The 26,535-nt window shown below is 38.6% G+C and overlaps 1 protein-coding gene and 1 long non-coding RNA gene across 6 annotated transcripts in view; both read left to right on the top strand.

Moving 5' to 3' along the window:
* MON2 (MON2 homolog, regulator of endosome-to-Golgi trafficking) overlaps positions 1-12,487 on the top strand; it is a 78,482-nt gene extending 65,995 nt beyond the window's left edge. For all 4 annotated transcript variants that reach the window (XM_044422877.1, XM_044422881.1, XM_044422878.1 and 1 more), the window contains 5 exons: positions 2,698-2,758; positions 3,464-3,587; positions 4,768-4,975; positions 7,970-8,052; positions 10,642-12,487. In XM_044422877.1, the coding sequence (XP_044278812.1) occupies positions 2,698-2,758; positions 3,464-3,587; positions 4,768-4,975; positions 7,970-8,052; positions 10,642-10,805 (640 nt within the window). In that variant the 3' untranslated portion in view covers positions 10,806-12,487. The remainder of the gene's footprint in view (positions 1-2,697; positions 2,759-3,463; positions 3,588-4,767; positions 4,976-7,969; positions 8,053-10,641) is intronic.
* A 3,259-nt stretch (positions 12,488-15,746) lies between these two features.
* LOC123019849 lies at positions 15,747-24,089 on the top strand. Of its 2 annotated transcripts, none has more exons than XR_006413967.1 (2): positions 15,747-15,932; positions 21,422-24,089. It is a non-coding gene; the product is annotated as an uncharacterized LOC123019849 (long non-coding RNA). The 2 variants fall into 2 exon arrangements; XR_006413966.1 differs by lacking the exon at positions 15,747-15,932 and adding an exon at positions 16,248-16,354.
* Positions 24,090-26,535: the final 2,446 nt, after the last annotated feature.

The raw sequence follows: 26,535 nt of genomic DNA, 5'->3' as shown, positions 1-26,535 counted from the left end.
GTGCGGGTATATTAGCAGAACTGAGTTTAAGAAACTATTTTTATTTATTACATTTATATACCACCCCATAGCCCTGAGGGAGTCTGGGTGGTTTACAATTACTTCAAATTACAAACTACAGATTGAATATTATTATTTACAAAACTGGCCATATAATTTGGAATACTTCTTCATATTTTGGATCATGCTTCTGTCTTTAGAAAAATAAAAGATTATGAGAATCTTATTTCTTGATTCTGTTTTGAACTTTGGAATGTTTCCATGGCATTGTGATTATGAAAATTAACAATGTTGTCATCACATTTCCTACATGATTAAGAGAAGAAAACACTGATATTCATGCTAGTGTATGCCACACCGGGGGTGGGGGGGAATCATACTAAAACCTCTGTAATCTGGTATATATAGCCTGAATAGGTGCAGCAAACATGGTTGTAATAACACAACTGTTAAGATGTATTATATACATACAATTTCTTTTGAAAGCACAGTCTCTTAAATGTTTGGAGTAACATTTCAGATTGGTGTCAAAAAGTAGGTAAAATTTACATTTATTACCCTTTATCAATACCTTATTACATAATTTCAGTTTCACAGCAAATTAGTTAAAATATTTAACAAGCCACACCGTATTTCTGTACAGAACTATAAAAACATAAAATTGCATATGGGAGGCAGTATAACTCCTCTCTGGTGATATGCTGAATGTTTCAGCGTTTTTATGTTCTGTTAATGCATAATAAAGCAAAGTGCTTCAGCTGAACTGCTCCAAGGCACTCTTGAATGAAAAGGATTAGGCTTTCAGTACCATCAACCATGATATCCTTCCGGATTAGACTGGCTGGGCTAGGAACAGGAGGCACTGCATTGCAGCCATTCCGCTCCTACTGGGCTGGCCAATTTCAGATGTTGGTGCTGGGGTATTATTGCTGTGTTCCATGGCAGTTATGCCCTGGAGTATGGCAGAGATTATGTCCTTCTCTGCTGTTTAAGATCTACATGAAACAGTTGGGGTAGGTTATCCAAAGGAATCGAGCGAGGTATCACTAATAAGCAGAAGACACTCAGCTCTACCTCTCTTTTTCATAGGGTGAGGCAGTGGCTGTTCTGAATCAATGCCTGGGCCTGGTAATAGAATGGATGAGGGCCAACAAACAGACTCATTCCAGACAAGATAGAGGTGCTGTTAGTGGGTGATTCATCGGTTCAGCTGGGTGATACAAGGTTGTACTCCCTCTGAAAGACTGTGCTTGTAGTTTGAGGTGCTTCTGGATCCAGAGCTGTCACTTGAGGCACAAGTGGGCTCAGTGGCATGGAGCACCTTTTCCAGATTAAACTGATATACCAGCTATGATCCGATCTGGACAGAGAGCCTAACTACATGCTCTGGGAACCTCTGATTTGGATTACTGTAATGCACTGTACATCGGACAGTCTAAAAATAATCCGGAAACTTCAGCTGATCCAAAACAGATCAGGAAGACTGTTAATAGGGACTGGTCACAAGAAAACATTATGCCAGTACTGTTCCAGCTGCATTGGCTGCTGGTTGAAAGATAGGGATGTGTTACTATGTTCATAATAGTGCAAGAAGAATCTACTCTCAAGAATTACTAACATAATATATGGAGTAAGTTGATTAAGCAAAAGTTAAACAGTGAAGAATGAAAATAAACTGACTGCTACAAAGTAGGTCATTTAGGGTGCCTCTTTCTACACTTCCTTTGAAAGTGTTACCTGAAACATATTCTCTCACAACACTTAGGCTAACCACTTAGCCTGAAATCTGCAGCCATGTTGTACTTCCTGTCCAGGAGGGAGGGGGGAGGTATGGAGAACCCTGTGTGAACTCCTGGGACAGGATGACTGGATGTCAAAGAGGGTAAGTGAGAAGTATCTTTGGAGCCTGGGACCGGTCGGAATCCAGGTGAAGCCTCCATAAAAGTAGCAGATGGCATTATAAATTACTAATAGTTGAGAAACATAGAGCAGATGTGAATAATTCAGAGATAATCAACAGACACATTAGAAAGGGGAGTCTCTGGATAAATAAAGAGTTTTCTGTAAACTAACAAATAGAACAAAGAATAATAGGGAAATGAATTTACTTTGTATCCAGACAACATGTTATGATGTAGGGTATATAATGTATGCTCTCTGTACCTCTTTCGAGACTCTTACTTGGGAAGCATCTCCCCTCCGTCTCCGTTTATTCTATAGTGCACCAGAATAAAACTGCAATTAGCTCTAAGTCTCGTCTCAGGCTCTGTTTGGTTTTTTGGGTCTGGGGTCCACACGGGGTTTGCCCCAGCTGTTAGCTGGTTAGAGTCCGGTAACAAAAGTGTATAATCAGGACATTCAGATTCTAGCATCACCACTTAAACTAGATAAGTTTCAGCCTCAATTCACCATTATTATTATTTTTTAAATTAAACTGTTAACTTAAGAGATAAGTTCGATAAAGATTCTGAACAATTTACAATATTTAAGGTACAATCCTATGCTTGCTGGAACTTGTAGACCTTTTTTCTGTTTGAATGTGCATAGGATTGCCTTTTAACAGTGCTATATGGAATAGCTACAAATGGAAATATCCAATGAATTCAAGAGACTGAAGATCCGCACTGTCTTCTCCAATGGTTCCTCAAAATGGCTTCCTTATGCCATATATTAAGGCTGTTTTCCATTTTCTTTCAGTTCACCTCCAGATAATCTTTCTATTCAAGAATTTCAGAGAAATGAAAGCATTGATGTTGAAGTGAGTATATATCGATCAAACAAAAATATTTGCTAGCAAAAGTGCTTAATATTTATATCAGTTAATAAGAATGTACTTAATTATATAAATATATTATTTGCATAATATATTCTAATTAAAAATCAGCTTTTACTGTAGAACTGTTATATTATGACCAAGTATGTGGATTAATGCAAATTTTACTATATATCCCACTGTTTGCCGGAGACTTGTTTTGCATATACAAGCCCGTTTTGGAACAATAGTGGTCCATGTATTGGTGTTTCATAACATTTTTCCATGATTCCATCACACATTGCCTTGGCACATAGATTATGTACACACCAGAATACAGTGGCAAGCTTTGGTCCTCTGCAGGCATACCCTTCTCACTTGTGCATTCTGTTTGCCATGAAAAATAATAAACAGTGCAGAACATACGTACGCTGGCATTTTATACATCCATGTCAAAGTCCATTCATTCTCAAAGCTCTCTTGATGTTGAAGCAGTCAATACAGACTAGCTCTTTAATATTGTGCTACTTTCTTCTTGTTGGTCAGCACCTAAACACAAAACATCTATTCTCAGAAGTCAGTGAAGATATGAACTGACATGATTCATTCAGTAATATTATTCAATACAGCTGTTGTGTCTAAATCTTATGTGCATTAATTTTTGCAAAAAGAACTTACCAAAATTATTTATATGTGCTTCATCTACTACAGGTTGTACAGCTCATCAGCACAGAGATACTACCATATGCAAATTTCATTCCTAAGGAATTTGTTGGTCGGATTATGACTATGCTCAATAAGGGTTCAATACATTCTCAATCTTCTTCATTTACAGGTATATTAAGTAAATGATAACATAGTTTAAAAATAGACACATGGAAGCTTTCAATTTATGGTAAATATTTGGGCTGAAAATAAATAATGTATAGCAAATCCATAACTGGGCACTTGACACATGGAAGTGTACTGGCTTCGGCGAATGGGGCAGCATAAAAATGTTTTAATAAATAAATAAATAAATAAATAAAATACTGCATATAGACATCAGAAGGAAGGTTATACTTAGGAAAACTTTACGTGTTCAGAAAAATGTATACTCAAGTCACAGTCTGAACCATCTTAATTGTTTGTACTTAATGTAATATATTAAGCAATATCCAGTGGGGCTGCTTTGTCTCAGCTGGTTCTGTTGCACTTGAAGGAGTGAACACTTTCATAAAAAGGCTTTCATACTTCTAAAAGTACACCCAGAAATGAATGGAAATGTTGGTTTCTGGATTAGGTCATGTTGGCAGACGTTATCTATAGAAATGTGAAAAACCCATCACATAAACAACAGTTAACATGAGTGCAGAGGCACAATAGATACAATTAGGGTTTAGAAATATATAACATGTCCATTTATCTAAAATTCAGGTGCAACTTTAGGGATGGGATGTGGAATAAAATGGCCCCTTGCATGTCCCAAAGTTAAAAAGTTAGCTTGACATGTGGTCACTATTGCCCAGTATTCTGAATAAGCCTATAATATACAGTAATTGCAACTACTTTTGCTTTTTACATTAGCAAACATAAAGCAGTATTATTGTAGTTTTGATTAGATGAATTGTGTAGCATTCTGTTTTCTTCCTAATTTTCTTCCTTTCTTGAAGATGATAGAATCCAATGATCCTTAGAGGGAAAAAGTTAGTCACCCTTAAGTCTCTCTGAAATCATTAGGGCAGGTATTAGTTACATTTAATTTATTCCATTTATTTGAGCACTGCTAACTTTCTGTTGGTGCCAAGAAGTTTATAAGACAGTTCTGAAGCATAGCTCAGCAATGACTAACAGTTGAAAGAATGAAGAAAGAGCAAAGTGGTCTAATTTTATGTACCCTCACATTTACACTGTATAAATTTCTATATATTATATCTAATAGCTTTGATAAATATTCTCTTGTCTTAAATGCTGTTGATTTTTACAGTAATTCATTTTAAAATAATTTTTAAAAGATTATTTCTTGATTTTTACAGAAGCAGAAATAGATATTCGTATGAGAGAAGAATTCTCTAAGATGTGTTTTGAAACACTGCTTCAGTTTTCATTTAGTAATAAAGTAACTACTCCTCAAGAAGGCTACATTTCACGAATGGCACTTTCTGTTCTCTTAAAACGATCACAAGATGTTCTGTATCGCTACATAGAAGATGAAAGACTAAGTGGCAAATGTCCCCTTCCACGGTATGTACTGTACTTTCATGTTTGTTTGAGGACAATGTTTGTTTTTATTATTAAGACTGTATATCTGATTATTTTTAACATTTTTTGAACAGTAGACTGTTCAATAGAAAATGCTTTTAAGTGTTACATAGTTTCAAAAATGTGTAGCACTTTGTGTTTCTGTATGAGAAACAGAAGCGTTGAAAATTCTCAAAAGCACACAAACCTTCCTTGTACAGTTCTTTGGATCCTAACCATAGTATTTCTGTATTCTTAGCATTATTTCTGTGAACCTTGCATTTTGCATGCTGATACCGCCTTTCATTTCTCAGTGGCCTTATTTAGCTATAATCCTGTGGGCACTCACTGAGTTATTGTTGGTATACGTAATATAAAACAAAACAAAGCACCATTCTCTCCACACAGCATCAATCTTACAGTCTAGTGCTTAGTTGAAAATACTTTCATTGGTCTCTGCATATTGCTGAATATTCTGAAAATGGATATAAACTATACTAACTTGTTAAAATCTTAGAGAAAAGATATGCATGTTCTTTGTAGTTTCTGTGCATCAAACGTATGGGTTCTGCCTTTATTACTCCCAAGTAGTTCTGGGTGGTCATGTTGGTATTCATTCTCCCAATCCTATGGAAAGGGGACTGCTTTGCATCCATGGGGTTTGCATCCATAGTTTTGTTTATTTATTTAACATTTTTATATGCTGTCCCCTTGCTATATAGCCTCGGGATGGCTCACAGAAATAAATAAATACAATATAAATAACAATAACAATTAAAACCCAAAAGATCTGAAAGTTCTGAAAGATATATATTTCCATATTGACATGAATTGGACATACCAACACTTCCTCCAGTTTGCCATTGGGCTTAACACCTGACAGTTTCAGATGTTGTCTTTCTTCACTTATCATTGCACTGAGGGTCTGTAATGGATGTTCATCTTTGCATCCAAGGGATGGAGACATACACCTCCATTAATAACTGGCTGCTGATGGTATCCACAAGGAAGGGAAGCTATCTCCCTGATCTGTCAGCTACTGCATGACCTTGATCTCCAGCTAAATGTAAAGAAATCACACTTGAAGCCAACAAAGAGAATCCAATTCATTTGGGGCAGTCTACAGTGTTATAGACATTTGTCCTTCTAGACTGTAGCTCAACATTGACATGCAATGCAGTCTAGTTATTAGCTCAAAAGTTTACCCATTTAATGCACATCCAACAATTACTGGGCCAGATGGCATCTTCATACCAGAGTAGTACCTTTCACACACTTGACAATGAAGAAGCCAGATAATTGGTTTGTCCAGGTGTTCATTCCATAACCCTCTGAGATGCCTGTCATGCCCATCTCCATATCAAATGCATTGGTGTGATGGGTGGACACTTCCAGCCTGAAAGTGGGACTCTAGTCTCTCCAGCCTTCCATGTCACATTCATTTCTTGGAGATGCTGACAAGTAGAGAAAGCCCTGGGAGGTTTTGGTACTGATTTAAGAAGTTGCTTGGTTCTAGGACAACAGCAAGCAAAGGGTACAAAACAAGCAAGGGGGTACAAAATCTCTGCCTAATCTAACCATTTAGATCTTCAACTGGTATATTAAATTGAGCTTGTTGCAGTACACATTGCTGGGTGGACTAAGGCATAGGTGATCTGTTAAGTCAGACCTACTCCACTTCCCACAACTGGAAACTGAAAAGGTAAGCTCTAAGTGATCCGTTTTGCATCTGGGGCACTCCAGAGCTGGTACCTATTTCCTCAGGGTGTACAGAATCTCACTGCTTTCAGTTCACTCCTAATGTCGCATTATGTCATGTCATATCATGTCATTTGTGAAGTCGTGCCCGACACATTGTCACCCCATGAACAACATTCCTCTAGGCTCTTCTGTCCTCCAGCATCCCCTGGAGTCCACCTAAGCTCACACCAACTGCTTCAGTGACTCCATGTAGCCACCTCATCCTCTGCCATCCCCTTCTTCTTTTGCCATCTATTGTTCCCAGCATCAGGCTCTTATCCAGGGAGTCCTTCCTTCTCATTAGGTGGCCAAAGTATTTGAGTTTCATCTTCAGTATCTGACCTTCTAAAGAGCAGAATGCCACATTGGAGTTTGTCATTTGTTCTGTAGGCACTGACTGCCAAGTAACAACAGAATCCCACCTCCAACCTTGGGCATCAGCCCACCAGTTCAGAAAACTGCACACTGCATGTAGGGCCATCTTACCTGACTTCCTACTCTTCTTGAATCTTCTCAGTGGAATGCATTTCCTGGATGTTTGAAGGATGCTGACTGTCTAAAACAAGGACTAAAACCTTTCATCAGTTCCCACATTTATTCTTGTGCTACAGTGACAAGCACCAAGGACTCGCACTGTCATTGCAGTGATTTTCTCCCTTAGTAGTCCATGCTATCCAGACCGTGTTGTACCACAATTCTGTCTATAGGCCACTGACCCATCGCTGGTAAACCACTTTTGATACATGTTCATATGTGAGATGCATAGACACTTCAGAGAAGAAAGGCAGGTTGCTTGCCTGTAACAATAGTTCGTCAAGTGATTATCTGTGCATTCACACAGTCTGCCACTGCCTGTGCTTCAGTGTCACTACCACTCAATAAAAAGCTTTCTTGCTCAGTTCTCTCACAGAGTTAGACAGATAGTCAACTGGGGAAATGGGTGAGAGCCTGTTAAGGACACATGCACTGGGACAGTGGGGAAGTTTCCTGACAAAAATTCCTCACATATAAAGTATCCCAAAATGGGCTGTGCAAGTGCAGCCCCATTTGTGTGAATGCACCAGAGTCGCTTTAAGCACTATAGTCACAGGTAAGTGAGCTATGTTGTTGTGTTGGGGGGGTGGGGGGTGTCTTAAGTATACTTCTGGATTTTGTTAAATGGCATTACAGAAATGTAATTCAGATTATAAAGTGAAGGTAATTAGAAATGTTTCTGCAATTTTAAATTCACAGTTTATTATGTTCTCCTCTTTCTAGGCAACAAGTCACAGAAATTATATTTGTTTTAAAAGCTGTTAGTACCCTCATAGATTCTCTTAAAAAAACTCAGCCAGAAAATGGTAAGTAAAACAGAGTTGCTGTGTATATGTATATAATAACCTCTTGTGTTAGAAGACGTATTATAGTACCATACATTTATTTACTACATGGCCTTATATAATTATAATGTATATGAGAGACAGAAATTCAGTTTTATATGTGCTGGTATTGTGGATTTTTTAAACAATTGACCATATAAATACTACAATTGCATTTAACTTTCCTATTACTTGTGAATAAATTATTTGATGTCACCTGTTAACATATGTGTTGTATTTGAAGCATATTTTAACACATTAATTGGTTTCTCCATAAAGGTATACGTATTTTGAAATGACTCTTTGTATACATTTACTACAGCCTGCATACAACCAATATATAATAATGTCTCTTCAGTCACACTAATAAATGACCTATTTTAAAAGTTTCAAAAGTGCCGGCATACTGTTGTTGTTTTCCTGCACTGCTTGAAGCTCCAAGCCCTTATTTGGTGGGTGCATGAGGACATGGTTTCCTGAACAGCTAGCAGGGCAGACCTAGTCTATGACCTATGCTGAAGAACCAACCTGTATGTTTCCACCACTGCTTCACGGAACTTGTCCTCTTTGGTTTTGGGAAAGCAGACTTGCAAAGGACTATTGTGGCTGGCTATAAAGTGGGGGTTCACAGCAGTAACTAGAACAAATGCCCCAAAATTTATTGCTTCCTATCAGACTTCTAGGGGAACCATCAGCATAATTCCATAGGATTCCACAACATGAAAATCCAGCCTCTCTCCCTTGTAGACTTACTTCCATAACTGCTCTTTCACTGCACAAGGAGAGTGGAAAACCTCATCTGGGAAGTCAGGGTTGGAGTCACCTTCCAGAGAAACCGTGATTTGAGAGAAATTTCCTCCTTAACAACCCAGCTTACCTCTCTTCCAGAACCACCCATCCGGCCTGCTAGTTCCGTTAACCTTCTGTTAACCAAACTCCACTCTTACAACCAAAGGCATTGCAAGCCTAGTACCCACCCCATTTCACGAAGTCCTACATGATAACTGGTGGCCATGGAAGTTTTTCCTCAGCTTAATTTACATGCAGGGTAACGTTTTCAAGTTGTAAGAGTGCAGAGTCAACCCTCACCACCTGCTGTAGTACCCCCCAAACTCCCACCCCTAATATGACAATTAAACTTAGAAAATAGGAGTTATCCCATCCTCTAAATACAGAGGAATCTCTGGCGGGGACCATGGTTGTACAACAGAAGCTTGATCTACCCCTCACCGTTAGGGGCTGGGGGTGACCAAACATCCTCCCTCAACATGGCAATTAAGCTTAGAAAAAAAATCTTTTATCGGTGCCGGAACATCTTTAAAGTACAATTGCATGGGGTAGTTGTAATTTGTAGAGAGAAAAAATAGTTGGCAGGGCCGGAGGGGGAGAATATGACACAGAAGAGGGTTGTATACTGTGGCACATGGTGAGTGTGAGCTTCCTAGCCTGTTCTCTCTGTGTGTGTTGCTTTGTGGAGAAATCACAAATCTCCCCCATGAAGAAGAACCTAAAAAACTCTCTCTGAGGAACTGCTTGAGAATTAATAAAGAACTGCTTGTCTCTGCCCCTTTGTCTTTCTAGGCTCCATACATTTCTTTCATGGTGTCTGGTCTTAACTCCATTCTTCCCTTCTTCTGAAAATCACATTCTTTACAGTTTCCCCTTCTACTTTTGTATGCAACTTTCTCCCCTGCCCCTCCTACATCACCCTGCCCCACTCTCCAACCTTAACACTTCCCATCACCCCACATTTATATCCCTCCATCTCACCAAATACCCACAATTATGCTTCATTTTTGAGTTTAATTTATTGAGGCAATGATGATTGATGAATAGAATAATTGCTTGAAGGAGAGTTTATTCAGTTTGGCTCAGGATCTTTTGATTGGAAGTTACTCCTGATTTGCCCTTGGCTTTGCTTTTAGATTAGCACTCTTCTCAAAGTGTTGAAACTTGCATTGTACTTTCAATGCAAAAAGTCAGCATTTTAAATGTACGTGTGTATGATTCAAGAGCCAGAGTTAGGTGGGTGAGGGGAGGTGAGTGCTCACAAAAGAACCTACCAGCCACTGTCTTTTTTGTATTTTTTCACACCATTTTAAATTCATTTTTATTGAAAGGGAGCTACTGATCTGGGATGCTGAAGCAAGATACAAATTAATAAGACTTTATTTGCAGTGATTTGGATGAAAAAAAGACTAGCTTACCCTTCTGTTACATTTCATTAAAACTTAGTATTTCTAAATATATGGATTAAACTCAGCATATCCAAATTTTGTACAGATATGTACAAAACCCAGGATGAACCCAGGATGTTTTGTTTCTAGCAATGGCCATGCTTGCAAGCAAGTATCAGAAAGCAGTAAGTGACCTCTCGGATTACATCCAGAGTTGCCTTTAAAAGTACAATATGGACAGAGTGCGTCTTCATCATCATATACTTTGGCTGTGGGGTGGTACAGAAATTAATAATAATGCAGTATATATTTACTTTTTTGCAGAGGGCAAGTCAGAAACATATTTTTCTGCTTTTAAAAAATTAGAAAGTCACTTTTTTGCTTTTTCTTACAGTTGATGCTAACACATGGGCCCAAGTTATTGCTTTGTACCCAACCTTAGTAGAATGTATCACCTGCTCTTCTTCAGAAGTCTGCTCTGCTCTCAAAGAGGCATTAGTTCCTTTTAAGGACTTCATGCATCCACCAGCATCCAAGGTACAGAATGGCGAGTCCTGACCATTTTTTAAACCTTTCAAGAACAATGCATCCATTAAAGGAATGTTTATTCTGATGTGAGACACCTCTGGAGAAATCTTATGTGACTTGTACTTGGCAAGCAGTGTTGACTGCCTTTAAACTGTACTAACCAGAACTCTGTGATTCATATCACTTCAAGCTTGCATCTGAAATATTTCTGGGTGAGTAACAGTGCAAGCCTTTGACTGACTTGAGTGGAATCCATTTTAAAGTACAGTACTTGCTACAGTAACTTGAAGTGGTGATTGAAAAGTGGGCTTATGTACAGCTTGTTGTGTATGTGTTAATGATGTAATTAAGACAAATTCTTTGATTAATTTGGATTTATTAGGCAGGTGTTTTGCACCAGTTTTTTCAAGTACAAACTGTACTAAAATTTTATGCAAGATGGTACTGTAACATTCCACATTATCTGTAACCAGCCTTTGTAAACAAAGGGAAGATGTACTTGTGTGTATAATAAATCATACAGTTCTGTAAAAACAACTTGCATTATTATTTAAATTCTTTTAAAACATTGATAATGTTGAACGCTTGAAATTGTATTTATTATGAATACTAAGTTTTATGCTTGCATTTTACCTAATATTTGCCTTCTTTGTTGGCAGATATGTTCATTCATATCTGATCATGCCATTGATTTTTTTTCTTTCGGCATATTTGAATGTATCTAATCTGTGGCCAATAAATAATTCTAACAGGAAATATGAATAAAAATAGTGGCAAACAATCTGTGTGCTGCCATGTTGAAAAAAATCATATAGAAAGAAAATGGCTCTATAGCAAATGCTACCATACCTCATTTCACTAAATAATTGTTTCGTTGTCAGCCCTCCCATTTTAAAGGTGTTTTTAAGACTTCTATTTGAAAAGTCTATGTGTGGGGGTGGCAGGGCTGAAATGGCATTGGTCACCATTGTTGAATTATGACTAAAACAAGTTCTTGAATATCAGCAATATTTTACTTGTATTTCTTGTCATTGTTTCAATAATCTTAACTGCATTGTTTTGTAATGTCTTTTCAACCTGAAAAAATAACTGTTCTATTCCTTGCATATAATTTGTGTGTGATACAAATTTAAGAAGTGTATTTTTTAAAGATAGTTTAGAGATATACAGTAAACAGTCATGAAGTACAAATGTTTGTTTTCCTTTCCTATGCTATGTAGTGCTATGGGATAAATATTTCCTGCCAAGCCAGCATGGGATCATGTGTCCATCACCAGCTGCAGGGTACAACTCCCATCCTTCACTATTGGCTATGCTAGCTAGGGTTGATGGGAGTTGTTGTCCAGTAATATCTAGACCTCATTGTTGCAAAAATCTTTATAGCTAGTACTAAAGTTTAGTCAATATATGAATTAATGTTTATGTTCTAATCTTAAGAACACTGCAACATGGTGGACATATGCATATTTCTTCTGTCTGTTCCCTCACTAAAGTAATACTTAACATGCATTTTACAGACATACGTTGCTACCTGCTGTACAGTTAATACTGTCGCAAATACTGTATATTCCTTTAGCTATGGTTGTGTTCTATTCTCCTCAAAGCACCATGACTATGATAGTTTATTGTGCTTTACAGACCTGCACCTTTTGTGATGACAAAAGGCAAAGAGATGTGGATACAAATCCATTAAAATAGATTTTCTATCACAATGACTTTATTTACATTGTTCTTATGAACTTTTTAAATAATACACTTTGAATAAAGTGATCTGAATTTAGTTACACATGAGCATGTTTAACACCTACACTTAAGATTCAAATATTCAGCCTCATATTAACTTCCAAGTTAGTGTGCTTAGGATTACCTTAAGCTCCTGAGGTAAATGCTGTTGTTCCATGAAAAGAGCTGCAAGAATACTATTTAGAAACACAGAAAGTCTCCTTAGCTCAGTAATGTTGGCACAGACTGGTAAGCAGCTCTCCGGAGTTTCAGACAGGATTCTTTCCAAGACCTACCAGGAATTGAATTGAGAATCTTTTGCATGAGAACTTTGAAATGGTACTAGTGAACTATAGGTACTCCATTCCATTTGAGGCCAAACCATGCATATTGGTCAGCAGATCATGGAGAGATGGCCAGTGTCTTCAGGAGATGCCATTCTGCATTGTATCAGGATCATCATCTCTGCAGTTTGTCATGATATTATGATACACTGAAACAACTGGACGTTTACTTTCCTTGTTTTGAGGGTGGGGGCATCATCTGCCCAGTTCCTAGCTGTTCCTGCTTTTGGAAAGTTACATTGTTTTCATCTTCTAATGAGTAAAATGGCAAATCCATTAACTTCACATTACCTCCACCATCTTTGTTTCTAATCAAATTCTTGACTTTAGAAGACTCCATGAACAAGGTGTTGTTTCTGTTGTTTTACAATAATCCTACCAGCTTAGTAAAAATTACTAGGTGGCAACAGTGAGATTTCATAGTTACATCAGTCAGTATGTATGTACTTCTTAAATATTTTATTTATTGTATTTCTGTACCACCCTAGAGTCAAAGCTCTGAGATGTAAATAGAAAGCATGATTTAAATCAGTTATTACACATTTTTTTTTCCTCATGGTACTTTAACAGGGCAATACTGTCCTAGAATTAAACTGGAGCTAGACAGACAGTTCCACTGTATGTTAGGGGTACAACTACCATATTCATTATATGTTTCAAACAAGAAGGGTAGCAGTATGGAATAATTTTTTTAAAATGCTATCTACCTCCCCAGGGACATTAGCAACAAACACACAGCAAAGACTAAGTTCCCAGAAATGGAAGAAGCTGAGATATTCAGGCCAGTGTATGGAGTTTGATTATTTACTAGATTTATATCCCACCTTTTTTTTAAAGAGCCCAAGGCTTACATAATTAGCCTCCTCTCAAGCTTATCCTCACAACAACCCTGTGAGATGGATTGGGCTAAGAATCTGATTTGTCCAATGTCACCCAGTTAAGCTCCATTGCTGAGTGGGCCTAGAACCTGGATTGCCTGAGACCCACACTCCTAACCACTATACCACACTGGCTTTCATGATTCTTACGATCATGGCTCTCACAATCATGATGATGCTACTGTCATTCAATGGGCACAATGCCATCCTCAGTAGCTCTACAGAAGACAATCCGTTTCCCAAAACCCTATGGTACGTGTTCCTGCCATGTTATCTAATAAACCTGCCTTGCTAAGGCAGCATCTCATACTGTCTCATACATTGTAGCAGCAGTAGCCATTCCTCAGTCTACATAATTCTAGAGCCAGAAAGAACTGAAAATGGAGAAAGTATGGAGCTTCCTGCCAGCAGGAGTCCCATTTAAGGCCAATTTGTTGTACTAACCCCCAGCCGCCATCAGAGAAAAATACTGATGCCATGTTGATAGTCCTTATTGAACTGCACCAGAAATACAGCAGATCGTATAAAAGAAAATATACGCATAGAAATTACCAACCATTCAGCCAGCCAGCCAGCATCCCTGTGCCGGCTGGCAGCTGGAGGAGGAGCAAATGGAAATACTTGGGTTTACAGCTGCCAGCTATAGAGTGGGCCTCCCTGCTCGTTTGCATAAAACTGGGTGTGGAATAAATTCTGTACCTATGCAAGAGCAACCTGTGCAAATGGAGACAGAGCAGCAAGCAATAGTTAACATTTCGATCACACAGTTCCTGAGCAGTATTTTTATACTCCACTTTTTAGCTGAAAAGCCTTCTGCAGTAGCTTACAAAAATTAGTAATAAGCAAATCCCTGCCCTCAGGATTTGCAAAATGCCACAAACATGAAAACCAGGAAAGTGCTCTTAAAAAAAAAAAAAAAAAAAAAAAAAAAGAAAAAAAAAAAAGCCCTCCAAAAAAAAAAAAAAAAAAAAGCTAAGCTGGAAGATAACAGTGCCCTCCAATGAAACTGTAAAAAACAATGCAAGTTTCATCAGAGCATACAGTGGGCATCAAAAAACAACTCTTACACAGCAATCCTAGGGCGTCTAGACTGGGTTCGGCTCTGATCCCAGAAAGGAGACTCGAACCTCTTAGCAGCACTTTCCCTTGCCTTGGCAAGAAGGGTGCATTTTCGTGTGCAGTGTGGGAGACCGGAGAGGCCAGGATACGAATTACGCTAAGGCCTCTCCAACCACCCCCTGTACCTCTTCAACGTGCCACAATTAGATGAGCAAAAAAGTCAATCTAGCGAAAAATGCGGAGGGTTTCTACTTATTTAGGGGACCGCCTCTCGATATGGTATGTTCCAGTCAGGAATATGCCCTTTTGTATGCAAAAATGCCATACACGCCGATAACAGATTGATATGTGCACACTTGTATTTATAAAAATACAAGCATAGGCAAGTGTTGAATGTGTCTTTTCAAGCGATGCATATCCCATTTTAAGCTACTTGCAAGGGCCCAGCCTAATTGCACAGTAATCCTTTGCAGGAATAATCAGAGGTCCCCCCTGGATAGGCCTTTAGCCTATTGTACTTTTCGTAATCTTTTATCAGTTATGCTTCTTCGCAGGCCAAGAGATAATACGCAAAACACCTCGCCTTGCACACTTAATTAGCCCGTTCCTTCACCTAAAACGTATTAAATCCACCGTCTTGCATTGAGCCTGTCCGGAACTACATTTCCCAGTACTACCCACTCAGAGAAGGAGGCTAATTGTTAGGCGCCCGCGCCCTTCAGATTTTCCCGCGGATTTTTGCTCGTCCTCCTAAGGTGAGGGGCGAAAGAATTCCATTGCCCGGAATTCAACGAACAGAGGCCAGTTCCTGCCCCGTCGGGAGACTGATTCGATCCGCACGTTGCTGGGGAGCGGGTCGAAGCGGAGGCTGCACGAGGAAAGCCGAAAGACTGTTGCCCGCCCCCATCCCCTCCCGGTTCCTTTTCTCCTTGTTCAAGATGGCGCCGGCAGCCGCCGTGACGGAGATCTCGTCATGTGGATTCAGCGTGAGCTCTGCCCCACCCGCTCTATAGTTTGGCTAATTGGGCGCGCGAAGAGTGAGGGAGCAGGAGGAGCGGAGCGAGTTTTCTCGTCCTTCCGGAGCGGGTGGGGGACGAGAGAATCGGCGTGATCTCGAAGAGGGCGGGAGTGCGGCTTCGTCGTCTCCAGTCGCGGTACCTTAGCAGCCGACGGTGTTTTCGCTGCCGTGGGGGAGGGGAGGAAGGCAACGTGGGGGAGGAGCTGGGAATGAGCGCCGTCCTCAAAGGATGCCACCGAAAAGCGCGGGGTGTGTCCCATGAGCGTTTCTTCCGTTCCTTTTCTCGGGTCTTGAGCCGTCTGCGCCGCCTGCCTGGCGGGGCGTGCGGCAAGGGAAAGAGCGCGGGGAGCGCCATCGCGGGCCCACCGTCGCGGAGCGCGTGGAGCGACGCTTTGCCGGGCTGCGCCGCGCCTTCACGTGTGTGCCTCCCGCCCGCCTTTTCTTTCCTCAGGAGTGGGAGGGGGGAGCAGGGACTCGCTTGCTGCCTCCGCCGCGACTGCGGGCCGTGGCGGTGCCTGAGAGAAGGAGCCAGCCTGGCACGAAAGCAGTCAAAGGCGAGTGAGTGTCTAGAGGGGCAGGAGGGGAGGAACGCTAGGTAGCCGTAGGTTTCCCCTTCTTCCTCTTCCTCCTCCTCCTCAGTTTTACTCCTCTCCCCCCTCTCATTCTATCCTCACGTCCGCGCGGAGTTGCGCGCCGATTGACAATTAAGGTTCCCGGTGACTGTACCAGCTGGGGCCTGTAATGTACCTAATAAACGAGACTCTTCGCGTCAGTTTCAGGTCATGCAAGGGAAAGGGCAAAGCTGGCGGGTGGGAGAGACGGAAAAGAGCAAGGGACGCGATCTGGGCGGGGTTTCCTTTTTGCTCTTCGCAGCCAGGCAAGGAACGGAGTCTGGCTGATGTCTGCTGCAGATAAAAGGGGAGAAGAGGATCTTCAAAGGAACCAAACCCTATTCTACGGCTCTCGACCTCTCCTTTTAGACTCTTCATTGTATGCAGAGTTCAGCATACCTGCCTCTCCCTTTTCTTCCTCCCCCGCCCCTGCTCCTCGCCTTCCCTGCTCTGGATGGGTCGGGTGCACCATGGCCCTGGCTGAGGTAGTAGTTTGTGCTGTTGGTCGGGTTGTGACATTGCCCGCTGTGGAGATAACTGCGCAAGCTACTGCCTTGCTAGTGCTGGTGACGATCAGCTGCAGACGAAGACAATGACAATGGGAATCCCCTTTGTTTTCCCCGGGATTGCACTGAAGGGGTAGTAACAGAAAGAAGCTTGCGTTGCCTGCTCAAATTTTTTCTCATTGGTACATGGTTTTGAGGAGCCAGACTTTGAATGACATTTAACATCCTCTAGATAATTTTTTTTTTTTTTTGCCTTTCCGCAAATGCCTGTTTCTCCTGACTTTGATATGCATGGAATGTTCATATTATCTAGGCTAGCTGTGTGTATATTTCTTCGTGACATGCTGACAAATGCTATTGTATTTAAATTACTAGTTTGACTAAAGAATATTGCTGCATGTGGATATCACTTGATGTTCTGTCAAAAGACAGAATGTGTTGCATATCTGGGGTGTGCTGAATAGATACTAAATGACATCTCAGGACAGATCTCTTGAATCTTTAGGTGATCATTTACCTACTACTGACATGTTGATACTTTCAGATTGTATTGCTCATTTGATGACTTTGCGATAATTACTGTTTGAATTCAGGTTGTGGAGAGCACATATTAATAGAACACATGTTAAGATATAGGAAAGTGATTTAGATAAATGTTAACTACCCTGTACTTCGTTTCTGTAGCCTGTTCCACTGTGTATAAAAATACATATTTGTGAGAAATCTTGAACAGTAGCAGTTTGGAGCCTTATAAAATATAACAATATCTCAGATTTTGTAAGCAAAATATTGTATGTCAGCTGTCTTCCTCATAAAAGACATTATAAATTAGCATACCTATTTTAAGTTATTTTATTTTATACAAGCATAAAGGCAAATTAGTTTTTAATGAAATACGATGTATTTCAAAAGTAATAGTAAAAAATTACAATTGAACAAAAATGATTAAAAATATAAGCAGTTACTAAACTATATACTTACTTTGATACATAATTAGAATGCCTTGCAAAATTCAAATCTTGCTTCTTAACCATTTGAAAATATGAATCTGCATTTTCATAATCCAAAGCTTTACAGCTCTGTGTTTGTAAATTTATCTTTAATAACTTAAATATCCAAGAAATGAAATCTGAATTCCCAGACTGAACAATCAGATCATTCAAGCACTACAGAAATTTGTTAAACTCTTCCTTTTGCCCTCCCTTAAATGAGCATATGAAGCTGTTCATTGGAAAACAATAGGTCAGGTTGTCTTTATTTTGAAGGGTCATTATCCAACACTTCCTTTAGGATATTGCTGAACATGACCTACCCTTATGAACTGCTTACCCTTTTTGAATACTATGTGGCTAACCCATGGAAAAATAGAAGCACTAATTAATTTTAAGAGGAACATATTATAAACAGAGACTGATTTTAAATTCCAGTCCCTTTAAGGTATACATTGTAGGAAGTTCTTTTAAATAAGATTAAGAAGAAGCCAGAGCAATTACTGGGACAAGTTCTAGGTTATAGCACCTTCGTTACCTTTCATTAAACGAAATTAGTAGCAAAATCTTGGATATCCCAAATTTGAAGAAAATTTCTAACTCTTTGTGTAAATGATGGAACATTTTTAATGGTTTTTAAGAATTGTTGAACTTAATCATTTCTGCTATTAGTTAATGAAATATTTCTAAAACAAAGTCTGAAAGATAATGCAGTTTTATCAAATAACCCTGAAATAACACATGTGTTCCTTCTGAAAAGGTGAGAGTGAAATCTGTTTTTTGCATAATAAATAATCAGAATTGTCCTTTGAAAGTAATTAAAATGTTTATTACTTTCAAAAAAAGTATTCGTGATATTTCAGTTTGGACATTGATCAACTCTGATATATCAGTTTTGCACATTGATCAAATTTTTACAGACAAAGTAATCAATTACTGTTCTTGCGCATTTTCTCAGGCAAGCTAGGTCCATGCAATGCACTTTGACTTGTATCTTTATAAGAATCATAGCAACTTTTTCCAAAATGGTATCCTTCAGTTGTTTTGGGATACAACTCCAGGCATTTCTGACTACTGTTTTTTTCGATGGGCCTGATGGGGATTGAAGTCGAAAACATCTGGAAAGTATTAGGAAGGCTGACTTTAAAAACTGAGAAAGAATTTTAAAGTTTGTTTGCAATATTTTCAGTTAATTTCAGTTGGTGATAGTCCAGTTCAAGAATATACTTGTGGCTATTCAGTAAAAGTTACAGTACTATTGCAATGTTTTAAAAACCTTAGGGCAAAATGCAAAGTGTAAATTAGATCTTACAGGTAACTACTGTGTGCCTATATGCATGTGTGTCTATGTAGTTAAGACAGGCATGTGTTGCAACCTTCTCCTTTCCATTTCCTATAAAAATATTGAGTAGCTCTTTCAATATACAGAGCAATAAATGCTTGAAGTTATTAAGTGATTTATGCTTTTAATTGAATATCTTTTCTATCACTGTCTTGGTTATTTCGCTAAGTTATCAGTTGCTTTTACTTCAGAATAGTAGCCATAATTTCAATACTTCATATGAGGCACTGCCATTTTCTTTTCCACCACTTTTCCATTTGGCTGCTGTAAGGAGAAAACACACTTACAAGTTAATCTTTGCATATCTCCAGTCCACACAACTCTTTAAAATACTATAGATCTCATATAGGTTATATACTACATAATTATTGGAACTGGAAGGCAGAATTTCAAATTCATTAATGGAAAAAGCTTTCTAAAAGTTGTCAAATTATTCTTCTGGAATCTCATCTTTTGGCTTTAACTTTTTCAACACAAAAGGGATGCATTTAAGTATATAGTTAATACGTCTTGGCAGTTGTGCATCATTAGTATTTATAGATAACATATCATGACTAGTGTAGAATTCAAGCAGAAATTATGGCTTGAATCCAAAGAACTGAGCTTAGAAGAAAGGGTTTGTGAACATGTGTACAAGCTAACAGTCCATGCAGTGAACAATGTATCAGTGTGAGAAGCAGGGAGAATGAAGATAATGGTTGTAGCATATGAACTACTAAGCCATGAAAATGATGTGGTGAAAAAACTGGTGCATATGAAAGGACACTGGGTACAGGGTCACTCACTTTCCTCAACACTCATTCAGTTGGAAACACCTGTGAACAAAAGATGCTTTCTGCTACTGGAAGTAATATTTAAATCCAAGTTCATATGCAATACATAAATATGGTTTCAGTTTTCTTCTGGGTATATTTGCATAAATAATTAGTAATTACATGGTAGAAATGTGGGAAGCAGTAAAAATTTTGTGTAGACTAGAATAAAGTGAGTAGTCATTAATCAGATATGAAATCAATTTTATTAAAATGGTGGTAGACCTAAGTTTTCCCTACTGTATCTTAAATGTTCATAGTAACCTACTCCAGTTTATGAAATATGGATGGTAAAAGAGGTGTTCTGAATGCCCTTGAAAGAAATACAGGTAGAAGTTAAAGTATTTTTGTTCTTGTCCCATTTCTCAGTACATTTATAACCAGGCTGCCCTTTCATTCAGTGTGAAGCCAGACATTCAAAATTGCTGCATAGTACATTCCTCAGATTATTCTGTTTCAGTAAGTGGTGAAGTAAGTTGTTATAGTTTTGACTCCCCCATACCTTTGCCTCAGTGTTAAACATGTATTATGTACTTAGAAAAGTAGAGCACAATTCAGAAAGGATGGCAAAAGCATTTTGGACTGTGCTTTTCAGGTTGTCACTGCTCAGGGATGGGATGGGATTATTTTATTTGAACCATTTATATTTTTCCTTCCCACAACTTGTTCTGAAGGGGGATTATAAAACAATAGGACTGTAAGAATGGAATATACATAAAATACAAAGAGGCAAGGATTGTTACCATCTAGTTGTTTAATAGCAGCACCAAATACCTTGAATTATACTGCTGAAATGAAAATTTGGGGTAACCAGGAGTGGAATTTTTGTGTGAAAGGATTGAGTTCTATTCAGTTCTGGCACTAGGAACAAATGCCTGGGCCCAGAATTATTTAATTACAGGTGTGTATCTTGTATCAGGCTCTGGCTGGTGGACCTTGAGATTCTTGTATAAAAAGCAAACTGAATCCTGCCCACCCCTTATTTATGGGTACAAGTAAAGAAACTTACAATTAGATAAGTGTTTTTAAAATGAAATGTAGTTAGCTCTGTAGCCTTAGTTTATAGTAGCTATGTGCAATGTATGAAAAGTTTCACCAATTCATTAACACACAATGTTCACCAAATGTTTTTGCATCACATAACTGTATGCCATTCCTGAGGTAGCTTCCACCATAAAAATGAAGTCTTGGCATGTAGCATGTCCATATATTCATGCAGTGTGAAAAGTATCTTTCAAAAACTTAAGGCTTGGTTGCACAGTGCCCATGCAGTTTATGAACTTTGCTTAAAGATGTTGGATTTTCAGTGGAAAGTACCTTTGCCCAATGTTCAAAGATTCCCCCCCCCCCCCCCTTTTTTTTCAGGTCTGCTGATGTTCTTGGAAGGCTAGAGAAACTACCATTTGCAAAAGAGGCAGAAGTCTGTTTCTAGAATGTCAGTTGCACTTGTATAAATCTAGATACATCCCACTATCAGAGAATTTTTGTAAAATGTTATTTATATAAAGTATACAAGTTAAAAATTGCAGATTCTGCATTCATTAGTCAGGTCCACATAACATTCGAATTGAGCACCATAACCACACTTGGGAACTGTTCTCTGTATGTAGAGCATAGCAACTCACCTGATTTGAGTAGGCCCTAGCACTATGGTATATCACTCATTAAGGATCAGAACTGGGTGTAATTCAAGATGTAGTTTTGACATAACCTCTATATGTCAATATTCATATTTCATAGCAAGTATTAAGGCAGATCTGAGGCAGTGTTAACATAACCCTTCCACTCTCATACTCTTGGCAATAGGGAAGCATACTTGATAGTTACTTTCAAGCTGTTCTTCAGTAGAAGATTTTATAAAGTTTAGTCCTTAGCATCAAGAGGTGATGCAAAACCCAACAAGACACTTTTATCAACTGTACGAGTGAAGAGATGATGTCAAGTGATAGATAATTCTCCAGAATGTTAGATTGACTAAGTAAAACCAGCAGAATAAAGTTTTACGAGTAGAAGAGATTGAAAAGCATAAACAATTGAAGGGCTGAAATGCCTGGTGGAATTTTAAAAAGTCTTCATCTGATAGGAAAAAACACCACAACTAAGTGGCCAGATGAGATACTCTGGAAACAGGATTCCACAACTGGTGAGCCACAGCTGAAAAGACCTGTAAATTCTGAGAGAAGCTGCTGCAATCAGATCTGGATCACTTCTGAGCTGAAAAGTGCCATATTGGTATTGCTTAATTTTCAACATTACCTGATAAAATAGTTAGAAACCTAAATTATTGTGCCTGTTTTTACATCACAAGATCCCACCATGGGTTAATTTAACGGCAGAGGCTGTTGTGCCAGATACCAGGACCACCTGCTGGTATCCTGACTACTTGTGCCTAGTTTATTTTACATTTTTCTTTATTTAATTGTAGAAATAAATAAATTTCTATACTGCCCCTATTCCCAAAACTTACCTGGGCAGTTGCATCATGGGAACCCAGGTAGCTGGGATTATTTGAGGGTTGGACAACCCTCAGATAACCATAATGCATGTAACAGGGCAAGTCATCACAAACTGGGCACCACACAAAACTCTTTTCATTGATGCCCAGTAAAAGAAGAGAGCACCCATAATGGTGGGATGTCATAGGAACCAATGACAATGTCCTTGGGGGGGGGGGGAGTTACTGGATAGCCGTTTTAGTCAAATACACACCAAATGTTTCACTGTTAATTGGCAGTAGTACCAGATACTGCAGTTTGAGGTTTTGTCATCCGTACCACCACCACCCAATTTATACTTCATTTGTAGTAGTATACGAAAACTTAGTAGCAATTTATTAAGTGCAAAGGTTATATAACTGCTCCCTCTCTTAACCATTTTAAATATGGTGAGGCTTTTAATAATACACAATTTTGCTTTTAAAGGTTTGATACAAAGAACCAAAAGACCCATCTGTAAATAGAACTGATCTATGGTCCATCTACTGCAGAGGAACACTTGGCAAATGCAATAAATACAATACTGTTTATACTAGTAGTGATATAAAAGGCTTTCAAAAGGTTTTTTTTAATGGTTCCATCTCTAAGTACATCTGATACATTGCTCAGTAAGACAAACCTTTAGTTCAGAATCAATAAAGCCACTCAAAGTCACACAAAACCTAGAGTGACCTATCATTCTCATAGTGTCTTTGCTACCTCTGCTGTGGTCAGATAAATCACCTTCAGGCTGCTAAATGAATGACCATGAATTAACTATTTACTGTTACATCTTAAATAAAATTCTCATGGCTTAATTGATTCAAGAATTACTGTGAACTTCCCCTTTCATAAAAGAATGGCTTTTTTAAACAACATCACTGTTGTGATGGAAAAAAATTAGAATAAGCTATTTGTTTCTACATAATATATATAAATTGAAATTCTTCAGCCTATCCCAACTAATTCATGTTTCAATTGTACCCAGCTGCTTAAATTGCGCTGCTCAGAGATTGCCTTGATCCCCAGGTGCAGGTATTCCATCTGTGCTGCTCTGAAAGACTATTTACAGCAGAGGTTAGGCCAGTGATTGCTGGGATGGAAAACTCATTTCTCAGCCTGGCTTTTATTTACACTCTTATTAAAGATCCTTTCACTCATGTTGGAATGGCAGCTAGTGGCTGCAGCAAGCATTTGGCACCAAGCCAAGCAGCAAAATTACCATGTCGATGAAAGATAGCCTGCTTCCATTTTAACCTTTCACTGTTCCCTCCTTTCCATCAACATTTGCATGAAGAAGAATGATTATTGAACAAGATAGACTGACAAAGGGATGAGGAAGGCCTTGGCAACTGAACTCTCCAAAGAAATTGGATCACCAATTTGGAAACAACTTACTGCTTTGTTAATGTGTCATTATACTTAATTACTATTGGAAATTAGTTTGAAGTATTGGTGCTGTTCCCTGTTTTACTCACTTTGAAATTATTGTTTAACATACAGAAAGTGTTCTCTGTTTCACAAATCTGTTTCATAAAAGAATTGCAAAAGGAAATCCTTAAATATTTCTGTCTTCTAGCAAATACATGAAATATACAAAGCAATAGCTTTGTTTGTAACAAAGTAAGATCCTTGCTCTCCATTTGTTGGTATAACAGCAAACAGATACACAGTCACATCTTGGAAAACTTCCCAAATAGTAATCATGTTAGACCTTAAGATGTTGAATATCATGGATAAAAATCAGCTGAATCAACAAGAAATTGCTGTGTGGAGTAATTTGGAGTTCTGGAGTGAGTTGCTGTCAATATGCTGATGACATACTATTCTATTTCCCCTTTTCATGTCTATCCATTAAGTTTGCAGATACGCTAAACCACTGCCAGCCTGTAATGATGAGCTAGAACTAATAAACTGAAGCTTATTCCAAACAAGACTGAAATGCTGTAAGTGGGTGGCTCTTCTGACCAGATGGAGGATGTTTAACTTGTTCTACATGGAGTTGCAGTCTTTTTGAAGGATTATGTCTGTAGCTTCTTGGGAGTTATTTTTGTCACTTGAGGCCCAAGCGGCTTCAGTGACACAGAGTGCCTTCTACCAGCTTCAGTCATTATCCCAACTACACCTATGCTTCAGTTTGGTTGTACTCTCATTTGCTGGGCTATTACCCAAATTGCAAGATAAAATTATAAATATTGCAATTGATGTAAAATGCAAATTACAGTAAATTTTAACAGCAGCAACCCAGATTTGGGACAATAGGCAATCTGAAAAGTTGAAAAAGTGAGAATTAAAGGCAAAACTTACAGTGCTATAGATTCAGCAATTTAAATCTCAAGACTACTCAACCACAAGCAAACCCCAAGTTTGTAAAACTAAAATTTCAAGCAGTGTCAGTACTGTAAGAAGCAGGGCTATTGGCAAACTGAGTACAGAAAATACATATATGAACAGGTGCAAAAACACCTTTTTCCCTCCATGGGCCCCACTAATGGCACCTTATTGCCTACAACCTCCTAGTGGCCAGTATCAGGAATAGCAGCAATGAACAAAATTAACTATCACCATGACTAGAAACTTATCCATTTCTCCTCCCCCCCCCCACCCACCCCAATTCAATACTTGCTGTTAAGGTAAATGGTAAACAATGTTATTTCCTGACAGACACCAGTGCAAATATGTCAAGTATTACCTAACACCTCTGAAGTAGTAAATGCAGTCAGGATTGGTAGAAAAGTTACAGCTCATGTAGTGATTCTGCGACTGTAACAATGGTATAGCTCTGTGTTGACCATGCCTTGTTGTTGTCCCAATCAAGTTGTCCTGTAAACTTGATGGGAAGAAACTTATTCTAAAATTGTAAGCTACAATTTACTGTATTCGAGGGTATCCACATCAACACACTGGAACACCTTTTCCATATTTGATCATTGCTCTTACAGTAGAGGAACTAAAGGACATCCCTTCATGTCCTCTGTGGCCTCAACTTTGTAGCAATCTACCCAAATGAAGTGGGGCTGCTGAGAGGAACCAATCCTGTTATGATTCATTGGAAGAAGGGCAGGCTTTCCCCCCAAGTGTCTTAGTATCCCCTCTCCAAAGTACAAGAAAAGGGCATAAAACTTGTCCATCTATCTCATCTCTGCAAAATACATATTAATTGTGGTGGACCTAGGATCAGCTTCCCTTTCCATTCCAGTACATGGATCCTGTCAGTTTCTCTTTGCCTTTACATTTCAAGGGTGATACATGATGTGGAAAAGACTTCCTTGAGGGTATACTGAATCTCCTACTAGGTACAAATATTAAAAGCTGACTTAGATATGCTAGGTTTGCCTGCTGATTCTGTATTAGTGCAGCATGTTGATGACTTCCTAATTGCTTCTGAAAGAGAAGCACAGTGTATGGCAGATACTGGAACTGATCTACACCATCCAGCAGCATAGGGGAACAAAGCTTCTAAGTTACAATTCTGTAAAATGAAAGTCACCTATTTAGGAGGTATTCTCAACCAAAGCAGTAGAAAAATTAAAGACAATTACTGCATTCCTAAGTATGTCTAAGCCTGCTTCAAAGCAACAGATAAGTATTTTTAGGGACCTTTTTCTTGTTGTCTAAACCTCTAATTTACTCCACAGTAACTTCCAGATTTTCCATGGTGTGTTTGTTCAGCTAAAGAACAAACTAAGTTATTTAAAATTGGCTTTAATAAAATCCGTGTTGCCTCATTGCTCATCCATTTGACAGTAACCAAGTACAAATTATTTTAATGTGATAGTCCGTGGTTATTTTGTGCATATATATTGTTCACAGAACCTTCTCCTTTACAAAATGCATCAACATGTGTTTCCACAGAACTTTACAAACACCACTCTGCTTTTTAGATCTAAATTACAGATAAATGTACTATAGTCAGCCAGAGACTTGTTCCAGAATTCACATCAGGTAAATCAGACCTTAAATGTAGGACTGTTTTTCAACAACCTACTTCTTTTCAACGTTTAT

This window comes from Varanus komodoensis, unplaced genomic scaffold (genome assembly GCF_004798865.1).
Source record: "Varanus komodoensis strain SLA01 unplaced genomic scaffold, ASM479886v1 scaffold13_1, whole genome shotgun sequence".
NCBI lineage: Eukaryota > Metazoa > Chordata > Lepidosauria > Squamata > Varanidae > Varanus > Varanus komodoensis.
The sequence above is the reverse complement of the archived record's forward strand: the minus strand, read 5'-3'. Positions and strand labels throughout refer to the sequence as shown.